Genomic DNA, 21,368 nt, shown 5'->3' with positions numbered 1-21,368 from the left:
AGTAGTAATGTTTAAGTACAAGTAACCCTAATAAAACATGTTCATGAAGGTCACATTGTAGGATGAATCAACACTAAGTATGACGTTAGACGTCGATATTCGTGCAGCTGTGATCATCATCATATAATCCAAAACGCGTTGTTGTTATTTTGCTTTCCATATTTTAGAAAATTGCCATTTCAGCGCACTTGGTACGATTGTGTTGTAATGTATACATACACTGATATGTATGTATCACAAACAGCGTTTTTAATAATTATCATCTTCAGAAATAGCCAGTTGCACAGCGTAAACTTATTCACTCCAACTCCCAGAATGCACCTCGTCATCCGAACAACAGCTGGCACCGAAAGAACTCAACAGATACTCAATGAGAGGGGAGACAGCTGGAGTGTGCAGGAGAGCAGTGGTTAAAAGGTGACACACACGTGCTCACTTGATCTGAAAAGTCAAGAAAGACTTTAAATACTTGGATTTAAAGGCTTTATGAAAAATTAATGTGAAGCAAAATAAACTACGTAATGAGTGCATTGTATATAAGTAGCATGTTCGGGTGTGAACTTGCCCTTGAATCAAATGCTGTGCAGAGCTTTTCCACACTTCAACTTTAGCAAATACAAAGTCAATGAGTCCAACTGCCTTTAATATATCAGGGGGACATTTCAGGTAGGAAATGGCACACCTCAGGTGTTGGGCAGGGGCAGAACCTTTAGAAGACCAGGGGCAGAGACAAGACCAAGAATGACCAGGAGATGCCGTCCATGCATCCAGATAGCTCCTTGAGCAGCTCCTTGAGCAGCTCCTTGAGCAGCTCCTTGAGCAGCTCCTGAGCAGCTCCTTGAGCAGCTCCTTGAGCCAAGCCGCTTGTCCAACCCTTTACCAGGCTCCAGGTAGTTTCTTGCCACAAATTCGATCTTCAGAACCATCAGCCACTGCGTCAGATTCAAAGGGGTGATCTTGAAGATGATCTAAAGAGAAAGGATAACCGATGAGTGCTACTTAAAGATTAAAATGTGGGCATCAGAAAGGGGTCTTCCTGGCAGAGGCTCCACATAAAGGATCATCAAGTGTAAAGACATTGAAAGACATTGGCACCAGCAGCCACTCACTCTCCCAAGGAGACACTGAGGAACAGAACTGACCATATCACAGACAAGACACTGCACGTCACAGGGAGCAACAGATGGGTTTTCTGGTTCAGGTACAGACTAACGAGTGACCAGCACAGACAGAGCCATGGTCCTGGGTCCTGGGGACTCAAACACCTCACAATCCAGACCATGGAAGTCTGCGTTGTCTGCTCCACATTGCAGGAAGTGGCTCTACAGAGAAAGGCACCCTGGGGTTCTCAGTAGGAGACGTCCTGGGAGTAGTTGCAGTCCAGTTGGGAGAAGGTCATCGTGGACCATCTGCTCCCTAACCTGGTCTGGAAGTGACACACGAGATGTCCTCACCTTTGTGGACAAAAAACTCAGCCCAGCAGAGAGCAGCAGGAGCAGAGAGGAGGGCAGCAGGAGCAGAGAGCAGCAGGAGCAGAGAGCAGCAGGAGCAGAGAGCAGCAGGAGCAGAGAGGAGGGCAGCAGGAGCAGAGAGGAGGGCAGCAGGAGCAGAGAGGAGGCAGCAGGAGCAGAGAGCAGCAGGAGCAGAGAGGAGGGCAGCAGGAGCAGAGAGCAGCAGGAGCAGAGAGGAGAGCAGCAGGAGCAGAGAGGAGCAGGAGCAGAGAGGAGGGCAGCAGGAGCAGAGAGCAGCAGGAGCAGAGAGGAGGGCAGCAGGAGCAGAGAGGAGGGCAGCAGGAGCAGAGGAGGCAGCAGGAGCAGAGAGCAGCTGGTCAGTGATGGTGTCGGCTCGGTCAGATCCAGCTCATGTCGACCACGTTGCTCTGCAGGAAGTTCTGCTTGGAGTTCTCAGGGATGAAGTCCCAAACCCGCGTGTACGGAACATGGATGGTACCGTAGAAATATGCTGGGGGTTCTCGTCTGATGGTCCACAGAAAGGAGTTCAGGTCCGACTGCTGAAAGAGGAGCAAATGGATCCTGACTGGATTCATCACCTTCATCAGTGATGTCAGCAGATCACCTGCGTCATGACACCACCAGCTGGTCACAACAGGTTAGCTAATGTGGGTAAACAAACTAGCAAGGAGTGACTGACCAGCGGTCAGTTTTCCACCGCTGAACAGGAACTGAATCATCGGGTCAGAGTTCAGCCTCCACTGGTCCGCACGGACCAGAAGAATCAGGCAGGACTGGAGAACCGCGCCGGCCGCGCCCCGCATCGTGTCTCTGCACCCTTCGGTCACGTGTTTCCGCGGCGCTGCTCCGGGTCCGGGTCCAGGTCCAGGTCACGTCTGTTTCGGCTCCACGCGGTTTCGCAGAGCGAGCTGACGAGACACGCGCATGCGCTTGTGTTCTTTTCTCGTGCGAGAGAAAGAGCGTACAACTTTCCATACTTCGAAAAAGTTTGGAAACGCGCGCGCGTCCGTGCGTGTGTGTCGGTGCTCCACCTCCTCGTCCACCCCTTCCTCCATGAACGCGGTTAGGGTTAGATGGAAGTCAAACATCTTAATTTTACCCGTGACGTCATCCATCTTTTCCGACTCCAAAAGAAAACACACTTCCTGTTTTATACAAGCTTTATTTACAAGTTGATTGGCAGGTTTTCCAGGAAAGGAACACTGGAAATCACCGGAAACTCCAAAGATCTCTCCTGTCAGCTAACTGGACTCGAGGAATCAGCTCCAAAGATTTCTGAGGAGCTGACTTTGCTTTGATTTGTAACATAAATGTGGATTTAACTCCGTAAGATGAGGCAGCAGCTCACGGGGAAATGCTGCCCCCTACCTGCAATGGTGAGAATGGACGGCTGACAGTTCCAAACTAAAACCACCCGGATGTGACGTCACACCTGACAACCCCCGTGTTATTAAAGTTAAACGTGTGCTTTTTTATCAACAGAAAAAGAAAAATCTGCTGTGCTGAACACTGTTTCCTCCCTCCGCTACTGTAACAGAACAGGTGACACGATAAAGACACTAATATAAAAATGTAATAACACTGCTGTACACTGGCAAAAGAATAAATAAGCCATCAAGATAAAATGCATCAATTTCACAAACCTGCAGGAGAAAAATAATAATAATGGGTTGAGAGGAGAAGCTCCCATTAATCCTGATGAATCTGGTCAATTTTCTTTTAAAAGAGGAGTGGAGATGGTTCTGGTCACCAGCCTGTCTCTGGTCACCAGCCTGTCTCTGGTCACCAGCCTGTCTCTCGCTCATGTCTTTAAAAAGGCACTAAACTGGAGGATCATCTCTCTCTGGGATTATTTACCTGTACAAGCAGCAGGCAACTAAAAACCTCACAACTTAGCTGTTGGCCAGAATCCAGGTTTGTGCATTAGCCTGCACGGGCTAACACACAGTTAGCATCATGGCGCTAACTGTCAGGAGGCTAATGGGGGCTTTCCTCACATGTAACATTGTTAATCAATAAAATGATCGACTTTGTCGACCTAAGTTTGAATGAAAAGGTGAAAAAAGGCCAGAGAGCAGCTGCAGGCGTTTGTCTTGTGACAGACCGTCCAGACATCTCCGGGAAAGTTCCAGGTCTGACGGGGATGCACGCCGATGGCGAGGGCTGACATTGGCCAAGCTCCGCCCCCTCAGGGTGTAACGGGCGGTGGTTTGGAGGGATGAACAGACAAAGGGAGGAGAGAGGAAGGAAGGTTCCTGTCCTGCGCTGCTGAGGAGGTTAGTGCGCATGCTGTTGCCATGCCGACCACAAAAAGTCATGCAAACACAGGGCGCTGGTGGGAGGCCGAGCTGAACCGAGCCGCACCGGACCCGTTCACAGCCGGGTCAGTCATGCAGTGACATCACTGTTGGGGGAGGAGACAGAGACAATGTTGAGAATGTTAGCAGGACATGGACAGAAAGACAGGGGGCAGTGAGACAGAGACAGATGGACACGGGGCAGTGAGACAGATGGACACGGGGCAGTGAGACAGAGACAGATGGACACGGGGCAGTGAGACAGATGGACACGGGGCAGTGAGACAGAGACAGATGGACACGGGGCAGTGAGACAGATGGACACGGGGCAGTGAGACAGATGGACACGGGGCAGTGAGACAGAGACAGATGGACACGGGGCAGTGAGACAGATGGACACAGGGCAGTGAGACAGAGACAGATGGACACGGGGCAGTGAGACAGATGGACACGGGGCAGTGAGACAGAGACAGATGGACACGGGGCAGTGAGACAGATGGACACAGGGCAGTGAGACAGTGACAGATGGACACGGGGCAGTCAGACAGAGACAGATGGACACGGGGCAGTGAGACAGAGACAGATGGACACGGGGCAGTGAGACAGAGACAGATGGACACGGGGCAGTCAGACAGAGACAGATGGACACGGGGCAGTCAGACAGAGACAGATGGACACGGGGCAGTGAGACAGATGGACACGGGGCAGTCAGACAGAGACAGACGGAGGCAGAGGTGGACTGAGACACAGACACTTTCATTAAGGAGTCATCTGTTAGTCCTGGATGTGATCTGCTCCATTAGGAAGGAGACCAACAAAGCTGGACCATTGTCCATCTCCCTGTGGTTAGAGGTGCTGCCTTGCTCCAGGTGACCTTTACCTGAGAGCTCAACCAGAAAGGGGCTGTATTAACCTGCATATCGCCCCCTAGTGGCGAGGAGGAACACATCCTCCTGCCACTTATTCTATTATTTAAACTGGGACAAGGAACCAATTCAGACGAGACCCAAAGTCCAGTTGAGAGCAACTGTGCAGGACAAGGTCCTGAATGAGAGGGAGGACAGAGTTGCCAGGCGTGTCAGGGCTGACCGAGATGAGGAGTGAAGGGTTCATGTTATGTGTGTCTGGTCTCCTGGTGTCCAGGTAGAGGAGAGACATCCTGTCTCTCTAACTGAGGAGAAACTGGAGAAAGAGGAGGACGTAGAGTGGCGCGGAGAAGGTGTCTGCAGCTACGCTGCTGCCTCTACCTGGCGGACGCAGGCTGGACGTGGCCTGGATAGGTGCGGCGGGCACTGGTGGCCTGTCTCTGCCGGGCCAGGAAGGACTGACCGGAGCCAGTGTTGGCGAGTCTGTCTTCAGCCGCCATCTTCTGCAGGGACATACCCTGAAAAAGATGGATGTACTGATCAGCTCACGTCCGCAGGTACAGCCGAGAGGACAAACCACATTGTCCACAAGCGCGACAGTGATGAGTGTTGGACACACATGTCCCATTTCCTATGCTAAGCTAATTAGCTGTCTGAGTGTGGGTCCATGTACCATGTTGTACCACGCCGACACAATCATCTTCTCCTCATAATCCCTTTGACCTTTGGCCTTGTCCATCTCCTTCTGTTGGGAGACAAACAAAGGCGTCGTGGACTCATTCATTGTCCCTCGTGTCCAAAAAGTTCTCCTCAAAACGGGGTGAGAACTTTAAGGAAATTGTGGCGAATCATCATTTCCCTGATGTGCTGCTCACCTCCAGCGAGTGCAGCATCCTCTCCTTCTCCTGCAGCTGGTTCTTCAGGGCCTGGACCTCTGGACCTGAGCCCTGGTTCTGTTTGGGGTCCAGGGTCCGAATCACCTGGAGAGGACACACTGGCTCATGATGGTGGAACGTAACTATGGTAACGGCAAGGCGTGAGCAGACACTCACACTCTTGGCCTTCTCCAGGTATTTCTTGTATCTCTCCTCCATCTGCTTCATGTCTTCATCTTTCTTCTTTAGGGCTTCCTCCAGCTCGTCCACTCTCTGAGCTGAGACACAGGGTGGAGACACCAGGGTGGAGACACCAGGGTGGAGACAGCAGGGTGGAGACACCAGGGTGGGGACACCAGGGTGGAGACACCAGGGTGGGGACACCAGGGTGGGGACATCAGGGTGGAGACACCAGGGTGGAGACACCAGGGTGGAGACACGGTCAGAGCGGAGCAGGACACACGCATCGGCCTGAGATGTTCCACACTCACTGCTGCTGCTGTACTTCAGTTCCATCTCATCAATGAAGGAGGTCTTCTTCGACACCTCGTTGCTCAGCTCTCGGACCTTCGCCCTGATGAAGACCAGAGTTTTAGACGCCGACCCAGAAATCGCATTTAAAGATGTCGGTGAGACTTACAGATTCTCCTCATACTTCTTTTTAAGGAGAGAAGACTGAAAAGCAAAGACAGGTTTCAGCAGAATATCACAGCCCTACTTTTCACCTTCTCCAACATTCCCAGGCCAGCTGGGGGACACGTTCTAACCTCCAGACAACAACGGAACATCTGACCAGCCTGAGACGGGTCAGATGGATCGGTACTTATGGAAGAGAACCTTCTGTCCTCAGCCGTGCTGGACAGAGGGAAAGAGCTTACATCTTCAGCCGTGGAGCCCTGCTCCTGCAGAGACTTCTGTAGCTCCTCCACCTGACTCTGCTCCTCCATCAGACGTTGATTAATCAGCCTGTTGAAGATCAGCAAGCATCAGAAACAGGTGAGGGTCCAGAGGAGCCCAGAGTCCTGCTGGTGCTCACCTGTTCTCCGTCTCCAGCTCGCTCGTCCTCCTGCTGGCGTCCTCCATCAGACTCTGCAGCAGAGCGATCTTCTCGTTGTCTGAACCTTCCTGGGACAGTTTCAGCATCTTGTTCTCATGCTGCAGACGGATCAGATGCTCTCTGGAGGGAGGGAGGCAGGCAGTCACAGACGGGCAGCAACAGACAGGCAGGCAGTCACAGACGGGCAGCAACAGACAGGCAGGCAGCCACAGACAGGCAGTAACAGACAGGCAGGCAGTCACAGACAGGCAGTAACAGACAGGCAGGCAGTCACAGACGGGCAGCAACAGACAGGCAGGCAGTCACAGACAGGCAGTAACAGACAGATAGGCAGCAACAGACAGACAGACAGGCAGCCACAGACAGGCAGAAACAGACAGGTAGTAACAGACAGGCAGCAACAGACAGGCAGGCAGTCACAGACGGGCAGCAACAGACAGGCAGGCAGTCACAGACGGGCAGCAACAGACAGGCAGGCAGCCACAGACAGGCAGTAACAGACAGATAGGCAGCAACAGACAGACAGACAGGCAGCAACAGACAGGCAGTCACAGACAGGCAGAAACAGACAGGTAGTAACAGACAGGCAGCCACAGACAGGCAGTAACAGACAGACAGGCAGCCACAGACAGGCAGCAACAGACAGGCAGTAACAGACAGACAGGCAGCAACAGACAGGCAGCAACAGACAGGCAGGCAGTCACAGACAGGCAGTAACAGACAGATAGGCAGCAACAGACAGACAGACAGGCAGCCACAGACAGGCAGAAACAGACAGGTAGTAACAGACAGGCAGCCACAGACAGGCAGTAACAGACAGACAGGCAGCAACAGACAGGCAGCCACAGACAGGCAGTAACAGACAGACAGGCAGCCACAGACAGGCAGACAGGCAGCAACAGACAGGCAGCAACAGACAGGCAGCCTTTCAGCTTTACAAACGAAGCTCGTTTCTCTTCTCTGAAGAAGGTGAAATGATGTGAAACAGGACTCCAGTCCAGGAGGCCCTGGAGCAACTCTGGACTTCCCAGCAGACCCAAGACTGTACGCACACATCAAGCAGGGCCTCCCAGACTGCCTGCAGATGCCCCGCCCCCTCAGCGAGTGGGTTACAGACTTGGTCTGCGACCAGCACCCTCAGTCTGCACCCTGCACCCTCAGTCTCCACCCTGCACCCTCAGTCTGTGACCAGCACCCTCAGTCTGCACCCTGCACCCTCAGTCTGTGACCAGCACCCTCAGTCTGCACCCTGCACCCTCAGTCTGCACCCTGCACCCTCAGTCTGCACCCTGCACCCTCAGTCTCCACCCTGCACCCTCAGTCTGCACCCTGCACCCTCAGTCTGCACCCTCAGTCTGTGACCAGCACCCTCAGTCTGCACCCTGCACCCTCAGTCTGTGACCAGCACCCTCAGTCTGCACCTGCACCCTCAGTCTGTGACCAGCACCCTCAGTCTGCACCCTGCACCCTCAGTCTGCACCCTGCACCCTCAGTCTGCACCCTGCACCCTCAGTCTGTGACCAGCACCCTCAGTCTGCACCCTGCACCCTCAGTCTGCACCCTGCACCCTCAGTCTGCACCCTGCACCCTCAGTCTGCACCCTCAGTCTGTGACCAGCACCCTCAGTCTGCACCCTGCACCCTCAGTCTGTGACCAGCACCCTCAGTCTCCACCCTGCACCCTCAGTCTGCACCCTGCACCCTCAGTCTGCACCCTGCACCCTCAGTCTGCACCCTGCACCCTCAGTCTGCGACCAGCACCCTCAGTCTGTGACCAGCACCCTCAGTCTGTGACCAGCACCCTCAGTCTGCACCCTGCACCCTCAGTCTGCATCCTGCACCCTCAGTCTGCATCCTGCACCCTCAGTCTGCATCCTGCACCCTCAGTCTGCACCCTGCACCCTCAGTCTGCGACCAGCACCCTCAGTCTGCGACCAGCACCCTCAGTCTGCGACCAGCACCCTCAGTCTGCACCCTGCACCCTCAGTCTCCACCCTACACCCTCAGTCTGTGACCAGCACCCTCAGTCTGCACCCTGCACCCTGCACCCTCAGTCTGTGACCAGCACCCTCAGTCTGCACCCTGCACCCTCAGTCTGCACCCTGCACCCTCAGTCTGCACCCTGCACCCTCAGTCTGTGACCAGCACCCTCAGTCTGTGACCAGCACCCTCAGTCTGCACCCTGCACCCTCAGTCTGCACCCTCAGTCTGCAACCAGCACCCTCAGTCTCCACCCTGCACCCTCAGTCTGCACCCTGCACCCTCAGTCTGTGACCAGCACCCTCAGTCTGTGACCAGCACCCTCAGTCTCCACCCTGCACCCTCAGTCTCCACCCTGCACCCTCAGTCTGCACCCTGCACCCTCAGTCTGCACCCTCAGTCTGCACCCTCAGTCTGCACCCTGCACCCTCAGTCTGTGACCAGCACCCTCAGTCTCCACCCTGCACCCTCAGTCTGTGACCAGCACCCTCAGTCTGCACCCTGCACCCTCAGTCTGTGACCAGCACCCTCAGTCTCCACCCTGCACCCTCAGTCTGTGACCAGCACCCTCAGTCTGCGACCAGCACCCTCAGTCTGCGACCAGCACCCTCAGTCTGCGACCAGCACCCTCAGTCTGCGACCAGCACCCTCAGTCTGCGACCAGCACCCTCAGTCTGTGACCAGCACCCTCAGTCTGTGACCAGCACCCTCAGTCTGTGACCAGCACCCTCAGTCTGCGACCAGCACCCTCAGTCTGCACCCTGCACCCTGCACCCTCAGTCTGCACCTGCACCCTCAGTCTGCACCCTCAGTCTGCACCCTCAGTCTGCACCCTGCACCCTCAGTCTGTGACCAGCACCCTCAGTCTCCACCCTGCACCCTCAGTCTGTGACCAGCACCTCAGTCTGCACCTGCACCCTCAGTCTGTGACCAGCACCCTCAGTCTCCACCCTGCACCCTCAGTCTGTGACCAGCACCCTCAGTCTGCACCCTGCACCCTCAGTCTGCGACCAGCACCCTCAGTCTGCGACCAGCACCCTCAGTCTGTGACCAGCACCCTCAGTCTGCACCCTGCACCCTCAGTCTGTGACCAGCACCCTCAGTCTCCACCCTGCACCCTCAGTCTGTGACCAGCACCCTCAGTCTGCGACCAGCACCCTCAGTCTGCGACCAGCACCCTCAGTCTGCGACCAGCACCCTCAGTCTGCGACCAGCACCCTCAGTCTGCGACCAGCACCCTCAGTCTGTGACCAGCACCCTCAGTCTGTGACCAGCACCCTCAGTCTGTGACCAGCACCCTCAGTCTGCGACCAGCACCCTCAGTCTGCACCCTGCACCCTCAGTCTGCGACCAGCACCCTCAGTCTGTGACCAGCACCCTCAGTCTGTGACCAGCACCCTCAGTAAACCATAAAGGTGCAACCATCGGTCATGTTGTCCAGGTACCTCATCTCAGGTGTGGTGATCTCAGCAGCCAGTGAATCCGAAGCACCGCTGCTCGTCAGAGGAAGCAGACCTGAAACAGAAACAGGGCGCCATCAGGACAAGGTCAGCCGACCACACGGCCGCAGGTGTCCTAGAGGTGCACCTGATGTGAGCTGGCCTTCCTGGGCCTGAACACAGTGCAGCTCTTCAATGGTCTCCTTCAGAGAGTCTCGTTCCGTCCTCATTCGCTGCAGAGAGAAGACAACCAGCTGATTCAGCAAATATTCCTGGACTGGATCTGATCAAAGCCTTGGTTTAATGTCGTCCGGAGGCACTTCTGATCAATCACAAGGTGGTGCTGAAGCAGGCTACGTACGTCCTTTTCTTTCTGGAGAGAGTCCACCTTCTCCTTCAGACGTTTGTACTCAAACTCCATCTTGTCAGCTTTTTTGGACTCTTCAGACAGTTTGTTCTGGAGCTCCACCACCTGTGCAAACACAGGTGAGTCACTGAGGAGGTCACATGACGCAACATCAGGCCAACATGGCTGCCTGTCAGACACCTGTCTCTTGTAGGTCTCCAGCTGGCCCTTGGCAGCATTGGCTTTCCGAAGTTCCTCCTCCAGACTGACGTTAGTCTGCATCAGCACTGTGTTCTTCTCCTCCATCAGTTTATTCTGGACACACATTTACAACCTTTATTCAACATTCTAGGTGTGTGTGTGTGTGTGTGTGTGTGTGGACATTTTGGCTGGTCCTCCCAACATCAGAGGGTTCAGACTTGATTTGAAGGTTGGTTAGAAGTGGGTCTGTCAGGGTCAAGGTCAAGGGTCGGGGGTCAGTTGGGATGTTTGGGCTTGAGGTGAGGGGCTGAGGATGTATTGACTATGAACGTCCTCACAAAGATTGAAGAGCAAGGATGTGTGTGGGCCACCTGTCGTCTTAGCAGCCCCATGTCCTCCAGTTTCTTCTTGTAGTGTTCCACAGTTCCCTCCAGCTTTGTGACTTTGTCTGACGAGTGCCTGAAAAGCATAAAGACATGTTGAGAAAGGAGAAGAAGGCCGAGCCGAACAGGCGAAGACCCCCTCTGCAGTTGGGGTTGGCCGTTTCGCTGGAGCGCCGTTTAGCACCAAGTAGCATCTTAAAATAACTTTCGATGCAGATGTTCTTCATGGTAGCATCAACTGAACCACCACAACAACCTTCCGAAGTGCCCAGCCACCACAGCAGAAGGTCAGCTGGAAGACTGGGACAACACCGTCAACCTGATCAACCTGAAATGTTCAGGATTTTGTCCAAAAAGGTTTTCTTTCCAAATCAAAACATGTTTTTACAGAGTTCAAAAAGAAATTTGCACTTCCTGTAAGTTAGTGCTGCGGCTGTAGATGAAGAACAGGAGTGGGGTGTGTCTACAGGCTGATCAAGGTCCCAACCGTCTTCAGGGGGTCTCCTCACCTGAGGACGTCCATCTCATCTTTGAGTGACTGAGCTTCGTCAGCGAGCGTCGTCAGCTCCTCGTTCTGAGACTTCACATCCAGCAGCTCCTTCTCCAGCTCTTCGCAACGGATGCGGTAGTCGTCTTTGGATGCTTCCAACCTGCCGGAGAAGAATGAGTGGTGATGGCTCCCAGCTGAAGCTAATCCTCTGGTCAGCCTGAGCAGCTCCTCACCTGAAGGTTTCCTCCTGCAGCTGCTCCAGCTGTGTCTGCAGCTGCAGATGCCTGCGTCCTGCGGGGCTGTTGATGTCCTCGATGGAGTCTGACTGGTTGAGTCTCTCCATCAGAACCTGGTTTTCAGCCAGCAAACTGCTCTTCTCCTCCTGCAACGCTGCCACCTACAGGATGAAACGGAGCAGAACTATAAAGAGATGGACCAAGCAGGAGGAAAAAGGTGGTGTGTAAGACAGGATGGAGTACAGAGAGCAGGTTTCAAACCGGAGCTATTCACACTCACTCAATGTCAGGTCATGTGGCAAAACAAACACAGCAAACCAACACGTCATGTCCAGTTTGATGCTACCTTCTCAACGCCGTGGACGGAGGATCAAACGCACACAGAGCCAAGCCCAAGCAAAATGTTTTACAGCATCAAAATGAGGCAACTCGGTCGCCCGGGTCACATGACCGGTGCAAAAATGCTAACATGTAGACAGAAAGACTGCAGCCACCACCCCATTGGCCTGAGTTTGGAGTGTGTGGAGCCACCTGCTGGATGGTTCTGGTGCCAGAAAATGGCGACATCAAAAAGTGATTTTAATGTGCTGCAACTTTCCTATCCGCCATTCTAGGGGCTGATCTGCACCATCCTGCTGAACTTCTGACCTTTTTATCCCTTTCAACATTAGAAATGTGTGTTCGTCATGCAGTTAATGGGAAACTGAGAAAGGGAAGTGTGACATCATCAGAGCGCGACGTTCCCGACTGACGTCCTGGTGTGACTGGTGTTCAGTCCTGTCGGTCTCCATCATGCTCGCTGTCTGGTGTTGCTATAGAAACGTCACACACCCAGAGCTGAGGCATGTTAGTGAAGGTGTGGCAGTTGACACCCCCACTGCCGTGCACAAACACGTGCACACACATGCAAGCATGATTGGGGTGATAAGCACACATTTTCCACACAGCAGACATGGAGGAGGAGGAGAAAAGGAGTGTGGATTTACCCTCTCCTCAAGCTCATTAAAGTCTAACCTCAGCCTATCACGCTCCTCTTGGACACGGAGGGCCTTTAAAGGAGGCAGACAGTCAGCAACGCGCCACACTCAGCCGGCACAGCGGTCCTGCCCGGCTGCACGTGTCACGGAGGACCACCAGTGTTGGGTTGTTACTCACATCATCACTCATCAACAGGTTAACCCTAACCCTAGGCCGCTGCCCCCATCTCTTACCTGACACCAGGGTTCCCCTCATCTTTCTTCCAACAAAATCACAGAAAAACATGCTAACGTGCTAGCTGCTGCTCTGATGTCTGCCCTTCTAGCTGCTCATGGCAGTAATAATTGAATTTTGACTAAAAACATTCTTTTCATACGTAGCAACCGGTAACGTCCCAACACTGATGTCCAAGACAACATATCTTCAGCACTTTTTCATAAAATAAGCCTTTTCCATCTCATCCACAGAGCAGGAGGACAGAAAAGGGCCTGATGTGGCCACCCTGAGGTTACCTGCAGGTCCAGCTCCCGACACCTCTGAGAGATCTCTTCTTTGGTGGCCAAAGCATCGTTTAGCTCCTCCACCGTCTTCTTCAGCTACAACACATCAACACACACCTGTCAGGCACTGAGGGAACGCAAGCTGACCAGGTAAACAGGTGACCAGCTGACCAGGTAAAAAGGTGACCAGCTGATCAGGTAAAAAGGTGACCAGGTAAACAGGTGACCAGGTAAACAGGTGACCAGCTGATCAAGTGACCAGCTGACCAGGTAAACAGGTGACCACGTAAAAAGGTGACCAGCTGATCAGGTAAAAAAGGTGACCAGCTGATCAGGTAAAAAGGTGACCAGGTAAACAGGTGACCAGCTGATCAAGTGACCAGCTGACCAGGTAAACAGGTGACCACGTAAAAAGGTGACCAGCTGATCAGGTAAAAAAGGTGACCAGCTGATCAGGTAAAAAGGTGACCAGGTAAACAGGGACCAGCTGATCAAGTGACCAGCTGACCAGGTAAACAGGTGACCAGCTGACCAGGTAAAAAAGGTGACCAGCTGACCAGGTAAACAGGTGACCAGCTGATTAGGTGACCAGCTGACCAGGTAAACAGGTGACCAGGTAAAAAGGTGACCAGCTGATCAGGTAAAAAAAGGTGACCAGCTGATCAGGTAAAAAGGTGACCAGGTAAACAGGTGACCAGCTGATCAAGTGACCAGCTGACCAGGTAAACAGTTGACCAGCTGTCTCGGTAAACAGGTGACCAGCTGATCAGGTGACCAGCTGACCAGGTAAAAAGGTGACCAGCTGACCAGGTAAACAGGTGACCAGCTGATTAGGTGACCAGGTAAACAGGTGACCAGCTGATCAGGTGACCAGCTGACCAGGTAAAAAAGGTGACCAGCTGATTAGGTGACCAGGTAAACAGGTGACCAGCTGATCAGGTGACCAGCTGACCAGGAGGTAAAAAAGGTGACCAGCTGATTAGGTGACCAGGTAAACAGGTGACCAGCTGATCAGGTGACCAGCTGACCAGGTAAACAAGTGAACAGGTGATTGGCAACATGGACTGGCCCTGAGTACCTGTCGGTCCAGATCCACGTACGAGTCATTTCCACCGGTAACTGGAGTCTCTTTGCTCATCAGCTGTAGACACACACACACACACACACGTTCAGTAGCTGGCCGGCCTGTAACTGCAGCAGTAGCATCTGTCAGGTTACCTCTTGGATGGCTGTCATGACAACATGCTGCACTGACTCCTCCATCATCATTATGGTCTGGATGTATTCTACAGAACACAGAAGAACCATGACACCCTCTCACACTGAGCTCTGGCTCTCACCTTTGGGAGCAGCAGGAGAGGGAAAAGAGCAAATCTATGCAGATCAAAGATGTAACAATCGTTCACCGATGCAGAGCACATTCAGCAGGACGAGAGACAGACGGGAGAGAGACAGACGGGAGAGAGACAGACGGAAGAGAGACAGACGGGAGAGAGAGAGAGACAGACGGAAGAGAGAGAGAGGACAGACGGGAGGGAGAGAGGACAGACGGGAGAGAGACAGGGGAGAGAGAGACAGACGGAAGAGAGACAGACGGGAGAGAGACAGACGGAAGAAAGAGAGACAGACGAAAGAGAGACAGACGGGAGAGAGACAGACGGGGGGAGGACGAAGAGACAGACGGAAGAGAGGGACAGACGGAAGAGAGACAGACGGAGAGAGGACAGACGGGAGAGGAGAGAGAGAAAGACGGGAGGAGGAGAGACAGACGGGAGAGAGAACAGACGGAAGAGAGGACAGACGAAAAGAGAGACAGACGGGAGGAGAGAGAGACAGACGGAAGAGAAGACAGACGGGAGAGAGGACAGACGGAAGAGAGACAGACGGAAGAAGACAGACGGAAGAGAGGACAGACGGGAGAGAGAGACAGACGGAAGAGAGACAGACGGGAGAGGAGACAGACGGGAGAGAGACAGACGGGAGAGAGAGACAGAGGAGACAGAGGGAGAGAGACACAGACGGGAGAGAGACAGACGGGAGAGAGACAGAGAGAGAGAGGACAGACGGGAGAGAGACAGACAGACAGGAGAGAGACAGACGGGAGAGAGACAGACGGGAGAGAGACAGACGGGAGAAGGAGAGAGGACAGACGGGAGAGAGAGACAGAAGGGAGAGAGAGACAGACGGGAGAGAGACAGACGGGAGAGAGACAGAACGGGAGAGAGACAGACGGGAGAGAGGAGAGAGAGACAGACGGGAGAGAGAGACAGACGGAAGAGAGACAGACGGGAGAGAGACAGACGGGAGAGAGAGACAGACGGGAGAGAGACAGACGGAAGAAAGACAGGACAGAAGGAAGAGACGGAAGAGAGACAGACGAGAGGGAGAGAGACAGACGGAAGAGAAAGACAGAAGAAAGACAGACGAGAGAGAGACAGACGGGAGAGAGGAGAGAGACAGACGGAAGAAAGACACAGACGGAAGAGAGACAGACGGGGGAGCGAGGAGAGAGACAGACAGAGAGAGACAGACGGGAGAGAGACAGACGGAGGAGAGAGAGGGAGAGAGAGAGACAGACGGGAGAGAGACAGACGGAGGAGAGAGAAGAAAGACAGACGGAAGAAAGACAGACGGAGGAGAGAGAGACAGACGGGAGGAGAGAGACAGACGGAAGAGAGACAGACGGGAGAGGAGAGAGAGAACAGACGGAGAGAGACAGACGGGAGAGAGACAGACGGGAGAGAGACAGATGAAAGAGAGACAGACGGGAGAGAGACCGAGGAGAGAGACAGATGAAGAGGAGAGGCAGACAGAAGAGAGACAGACGGGAGGAGAGAGACAGACGGGAGAGAGGACAGACAGAGAGGACAGACAGGAGAGAGACAGACAGAAGAGAGACAGACGGAGAGAGACAGACGGGGGGAGAGAGACAGACGGGAGAGAGAGAGAGACGAACAGACGGAAGGAAAGAAAGACAGACGGGAGGAGAGAGGGGAGAGACAGACGGGCGGAGAGAGAGACAGAAGGGAGAGAGACAGACGGAAGAGAGAGACAGATGGGAGAGAGAGACAGACAGGAGAGAGACAGACAGGAGAGAGACAGACGGAGGAGAAGACGGAGAGAGGAGGAGAGACGGGACGGAGAGAGACAGACAGGAGGAGAGGACAGACGGAGAGAGACAGATGGGAGAGAGAGATGGGAGAGAGACAGACGGGAGAGAGGACAGACAAAGAGAGGACAGAGGAGAGAGACAGATGAAAGAGAGACAGACGGAGAGAGAGACAGACGGGAGAGAGACAGACGGAAGAAAGACAGACGGGAGAGAGACAGACGGGAGACAGACGGGAGAGAGACAGAACGGGAGAGAGACAGACGGGAGAGAGAGAGACAGACGGGAGAGAGAGACAGACGGGAGACAGACGGGAGAGAGACAGACGGGAGGGAGAGAGACAGATGGGAGAGAGAGACAGACGGGAGAGAGACAGACGGAAGAGAGACAGATGGGAGAGAGAGACAGACAGGAGAGAGACAGACAGGAGAGAGACAGACGGGAGAGAGAGACAGACGGGAGAGAGACAGACGGAAGAAAGACAGACGGAAGAAAGACAGAGGAGAGAGACAGACGAGAGAGAGACAGACGGGAGAGAGACAGACGGAGAGAGACAGACGGGAGAGGACAGACGGAAGAAGGACAGACGGAAGAGAGACAGACGGGAGAGAGCAGACGGAAGAGAGACAGACGGAGAGAGAGACAGACGGGAGAGAAGACAGAAGGGAGAGAGACAGACGGAAGAAAGACAGACGGAAGAAAGACAGACGGGAGAGAGACAGACGGAAGAAAGACAGACGGGAGAGAGAAGACGGAGAGAGACAGACGGGAGAGAGAGACAAGGGGAGAGAGAGACAGACAGAAGAGAGACAGACGGGAGAGAGACAGAGGGAGAGAGACAGACGGGAGACAGATGGGAGAGAGACAGACAGGCTGGTCAGTTGGTGCTGCATCTTTAGGCTACAGACGCCCTTTAGGTTGGGTGGTCCAGGGGTAACTCAGCGTTACCATGGTGACAGCTCCTCAGAAAGAACTTGTTTAACTGTGGAAGCACCTCAAACTCATTTAAGGGATTAAACTGTCACCCCCCCCACACCCAACCAAACCCCCACACACACATACAACCCCCAAAAAATACACCACCCCACACACACACAACCAAACCCCCCCCACACACAAACACCACCCCCACCCAAAAACATACACCCCCACCAAACACCCAAAACCCCCCCCCACACACACACAAACACAACCCCACCCAACACACATACCCCCCACACAGACCTACCCCCCCACCCACATACCCACCCCCCACACAGACCTACCCCCCCACCCACATAACCCCCCCCCCACACAGACTACCCCCCACACACACCCCAACCTACCCCCCCCCACAGACCTACCCCCCCCCCCACACACCACACACACCACCCCTCCCCCCCCTCCCACCTTGCTTCTGCTCACAGTTGACAGCACAGCCCAGGATCAGCTGCAGCATCCTCCCCAGCTCCGCCGTGTCTCCGTGCTCTCCCACCAGGGTCACGTCCGGTAAGGTGAAGTCGTTGATGTGCAGCCCCAGAACCTGCAGACACAGACCAGCTCCTTCAGGTACTGAGCAGGAGCAGGAGCGGGAGCAGGAGCAGGAGCAGGAGCGGGAGCGGGAGCAGGAGCGGGAGCGGGAGCAGGAGCGGGAGCAGGAGCAGGAGCAGGAGCAGGGCAGGAGGGGGGGGAGGGGAGCGGGAGCAGGAGCAGGAGCAGGAGCAGGAGCGGGAGCAGGAGCAGGAGGGGGGGGAGCGGGAGCAGGAGCAGGAGCAGGAGCAGGAGCAGGAGCAGGAGCGGGAGCAGGAGCAGGAGCAGGAGCGGAGCAGGAGGGGGAGCAGGAGCAGGAGCAGGAGCAGGAGCGGGAGCGGGAGCAGGAGCGGAGAGGGGAGCAGGAGCAGGAGCAGGAGCAGGAGCGGAGCGGGAGCAGGAGAGCAGGAGCAGGAGCAGGAGCAGGAGCAGGAGCAGGAGGGGGAGCAGGAGCGGGAGCAGGAGCAGGAGCAGGAGCAGGAGCAGGAGCGGGAGCAGGAGCAGGAGCAGGAGCAGGAGCGGAGCAGGAGGGGGAGGGAGCAGGAGCAGGAGCAGGAGCAGGAGCGGGAGCGGGAGCAGGAGCGGAGCAGGAGGGGGAAGCGAGCAGGAGCGGGAGCAGGAGAGGAGAGGGAGCGGGAGCGGGAGCGGGAGGGGGAGGGAGCAGGAGCAGGAGCGGGAGCGGGAGCAGGAGCGGAGCAGGAGGGGGAGCAGGAGCAGGAGCGGGAGCAGGAGCGGGAGCGGGGAGCGGGAGCGGGAGGGGGAGGGGAGCGGGAGCAGGAGCGGAGCAGGAGGGGGAGCAGGAGCAGGAGGGAGCAGGAGCGGGGGAGGGGAGCGGGAGCGGGAGGGGAGCGGGAGCGGGAGCGGGAGCGGGAGCAGGAGCAGGAGCAGGAGCAGGAGCGGGAGGGGGGGAGGGAGACGGGGCGAGAGAGGGCCATTCACAGTGAGAGGAGAGAGCGAGCAGCCCCCGAAGTGTCTGAGGATGCACCGACACCGATCATCTGATGGATCTGATCTGAGCTGAGCTGATGGATATGATCTGATGGATCTGATCTGATCTGAGCTGATGGATCTGATCTGATGGATCTGATCTGATGGATCTGATCTGATCTGAGCTGATGGATCTGAGCTGATGGATCTGAGCTGATGGATCTGATGGATCTGATGATCTGAGCTGATGGATCTGAGCTGATGGATCTGATGGATCTGATCTGATCTGAGCTGATGGATCTGAGCTGATGGATCTGAGCTGATGGATCTGATGGATCTGATCTGATCTGAGCTGATGGATCTGAGCTGATCTGATGGATCTGATCTGATCATCTAGTGCTGCCTGACCACTGTGACTGTTTGGTTGTGCGTCTGCTCACACAAACAGGAAGTGATGTCAGTGTTGTGACGTGTGGTTGGTGAGCTGCTGGAGACCTTCAGCAGACAGGTGCAGGTTCTTGCTCTCACCTCCTGGTTGTAGTCCAGGATCCCTTTCAGGACTTTCTTCAGGTTGCTGATCTGAACAGCAGATGATTCCACATCAGCAAACGCAGACAGGAGGTCAGGAAAGAGTCAGAGCTGCCAGCAGCCTCACCTTTAACCTCCAGTTGTCTCCAACCTCTGGCTTGATCCTGCTGATCCAGGAGTCGCTGAAGTACGCTCCATCTCTGCCGGTCACACAGGGAGGGGGGGGGCAGGTCACACAGGGAGGGGGGGGCGGTGACACGGGAGGGGGGGCAGGTCACAACAGGGGGGGGGGGCAGGTGACACAGGGAGGGGGGGGCAGATGACACAGGGAGGGGGGGGCAGGTCACACAGGGAGGGGGGGCAGGTCACAACAGGGAGGAGGGGCAGGGACACAGGGAGGGGGGGCAGGTGACACAGGGAGGGGGGGGCAGATGACACAGGGAGGGGGGGGCAGGTGACACAGGGAGGGGGGGGGCAGGTCACACAGGGAGGGGGGGCAGGTCACACAGGGAGGGGGGGGCAGGTGACACAGGGAGGGGGGGGCAGGTGACACAGGGAGGGGGGGCAGGTCACACAGGGAGGGGGGGCAGGTCACAACAGGGCCGTGCTTCACACAGCAGAAGTTTCTGGAATAAAACCTACATTTTCTGGAGGGCCTGAGCCATGACCACGCCACTCGTCAGGTCTTCCACCGTCCTACATGGAGCCTCTAGGCCGAAGGTGTGGATCTAACCCCAGGAGAACAGACGCAGGTGAGCAGGAACAGACAGGTGAGCAGGAACACAGACAGGTGAGCAGGAACACAGACAGGTGAGCAGGAACACAGACAGGTGAGCAGGAACACAGACAGGTGAGCAGGAGAACACAGACAGGTGAGCAGGAACACAGACAGGTGAGCAGGAGAACACAGACAGGTGAGCAGGAACACAGACAGGTGAGCAGGAACACAGACAGGTGAGCAGGAGAACACAGACAGGTGAGCAGGAACACAGACAGGTGAGCAGGAGAACACAGACAGGTGAGCAGGAGAACACAGACAGGTGAGCAGGAACACAGACAGGTGAGCAGGAACACAGACAGGTGAGCAGGAACAGACAGGTGAGCAGGAACAGACAGGTGAGCCCGTTCTTCAGGTGAGGGTCCACTCCACATTGACCCCTCTCCTCCGAGGTATCGCAGACAGAACAAACATCCGTTTCTCAGTCTTCTAACCACCAACGCGCTTCATCGTTGTGCACCTGTCAGACTATTGTGAGGTCACAGGTGTGTGAGGAATGCACGCCGACCACATACGAAAGATTCCACACACACACACACACAGATACACACACACACACACAGATATATACACACACACACACACACACCACACACACACAGAGACAGAGACAGACACACACACACAAACACACACACGGGTCCCGGCTGGAGGTAAAGGGACACACGTGTCGCGGGTTCGAGTTGGGCCAAACACACAGATGTGCGCGAGAGGAACCACCTGAAAATCCCGCCTCGTTCAGGATCTCCCATCTGGGCCGGTCGGACCACAGGGGCAGGATCCCGACACCAGGCAGTCAGTTACCGATTTAAAACGATCGTAGCAACGCTACGAACTCTCGGTTCGAGATGTCAAAATGTACGTGACAGTGTCCTAAACACGAAGGCGGTGGATTAAAGCGATTTGGGCCGGAACTGGCAGTAAATCATAGTCGTGGCTGGTTTAGCAGTTTGGACACCTCACCAGTTAGCGAACAGCTGGCCTGCACACGTAACCAGTGTCATTCTACCCAGTTAGCATCCTGCTAACAGCCTGCTAGCCCGTGTGCTAGCCACCTCACCATCCGCCAAATCAGCCTGAAAAACAGCCGATATACGGTCACTCACCCAAGTTAAAAGGCTTTCACACAGCTCCATTCGATCCAGGGTCTCGAGTGTACTCATCGTTACCTGACAAAGAGTGTCTGCGGCGGGCCGAGCGCTAACAGTCGGCTACATGTACGGCCGAGCTCCGTTCGATGTTCTGGGTGTCAGTCAGCACAGCAGCAGCCAATAGCAGCTCAGCCCGTCACTTCCGGGGGAGGGCTTAAAGTTATCCAAGAATATTTAAGTAGAACCAAAAACGCAAACATAAGAATTGTAAAGCGCATTAGATTTTTCTGAAAAGGCCTGTAAACCG

The 21,368-nt window shown here is 55.0% G+C and overlaps 1 protein-coding gene and 1 long non-coding RNA gene across 7 annotated transcripts; one reads left to right on the top strand and one right to left on the bottom strand.

Annotated features, from left to right (window-relative positions):
• Positions 1–625: 625 nt before the first annotated feature.
• hook3 (hook microtubule-tethering protein 3) lies at positions 626–21,236 on the bottom strand. Of its 6 annotated transcripts, none has more exons than XR_008947719.1 (26): positions 21,077–21,236; positions 19,835–19,920; positions 19,320–19,392; positions 19,193–19,243; positions 17,618–17,750; positions 14,338–14,405; positions 14,198–14,260; positions 13,132–13,215; positions 12,628–12,690; positions 11,639–11,802; positions 11,425–11,565; positions 10,904–10,991; positions 10,533–10,646; positions 10,347–10,457; positions 10,134–10,218; positions 9,992–10,061; positions 6,547–6,687; positions 6,389–6,476; positions 6,151–6,185; positions 6,002–6,084; positions 5,688–5,788; positions 5,511–5,615; positions 5,309–5,380; positions 5,017–5,153; positions 857–968; positions 626–821 (listed from the first exon to the last, which is right to left on the bottom strand). XR_008947719.1 is itself a non-coding variant. In XM_057019383.1 (25 exons), exons 1-25 carry the CDS (start codon positions 21,131–21,133, stop codon positions 944–946), a joined length of 2,238 nt encoding a protein of 745 aa, XP_056875363.1. In that variant the 5' UTR covers positions 21,134–21,236; the 3' UTR covers positions 626–943. The 6 variants fall into 6 exon arrangements, 4 of the variants coding, with proteins under 4 accessions (XP_056875363.1, XP_056875362.1, XP_056875364.1 ...); XR_008947720.1 differs by having other exon boundaries at positions 626–809; XM_057019383.1 differs by having other exon boundaries at positions 626–968.
• On the top strand, positions 19,835–20,553 carry LOC130517514 (uncharacterized). The gene is made up of 4 exons (XR_008947733.1): positions 19,835–19,944; positions 20,023–20,188; positions 20,233–20,272; positions 20,309–20,553. It is a non-coding gene; the product is annotated as an uncharacterized LOC130517514 (long non-coding RNA).
• Positions 21,237–21,368: the final 132 nt, after the last annotated feature.

This window comes from Takifugu flavidus, chromosome 20, assembly GCF_003711565.1.
Source record: "Takifugu flavidus isolate HTHZ2018 chromosome 20, ASM371156v2, whole genome shotgun sequence".
NCBI lineage: Eukaryota > Metazoa > Chordata > Actinopteri > Tetraodontiformes > Tetraodontidae > Takifugu > Takifugu flavidus.
Note: the sequence above shows the minus strand (reverse complement) of the source record. Positions and strands in the feature narration are given on the sequence as shown.

What these genes read in the sequence shown, in the direction of transcription:
- hook3 (XM_057019382.1), bottom strand. Translation starts at nt 21,133, where the DNA reads ATGAGTACACTCGAGACCCTGGATCGAATGGAGCTGTGTGAAAGCCTT. An exon ending in AGGGCTCCACGGCTGAAGAT is followed by an intron (nt 6,186 to 6,388) that starts GTAAGCTCTTTC and finishes TTTGCTTTTCAG; the next exon opens with TCTTCTCTCCTTAAAAAGAA. An exon ending in ACCTGGAGAAGGCCAAGAGT is followed by an intron (nt 5,616 to 5,687) that starts GTGAGTGTCTGC and finishes TGTCCTCTCCAG; the next exon opens with GTGATTCGGACCCTGGACCC.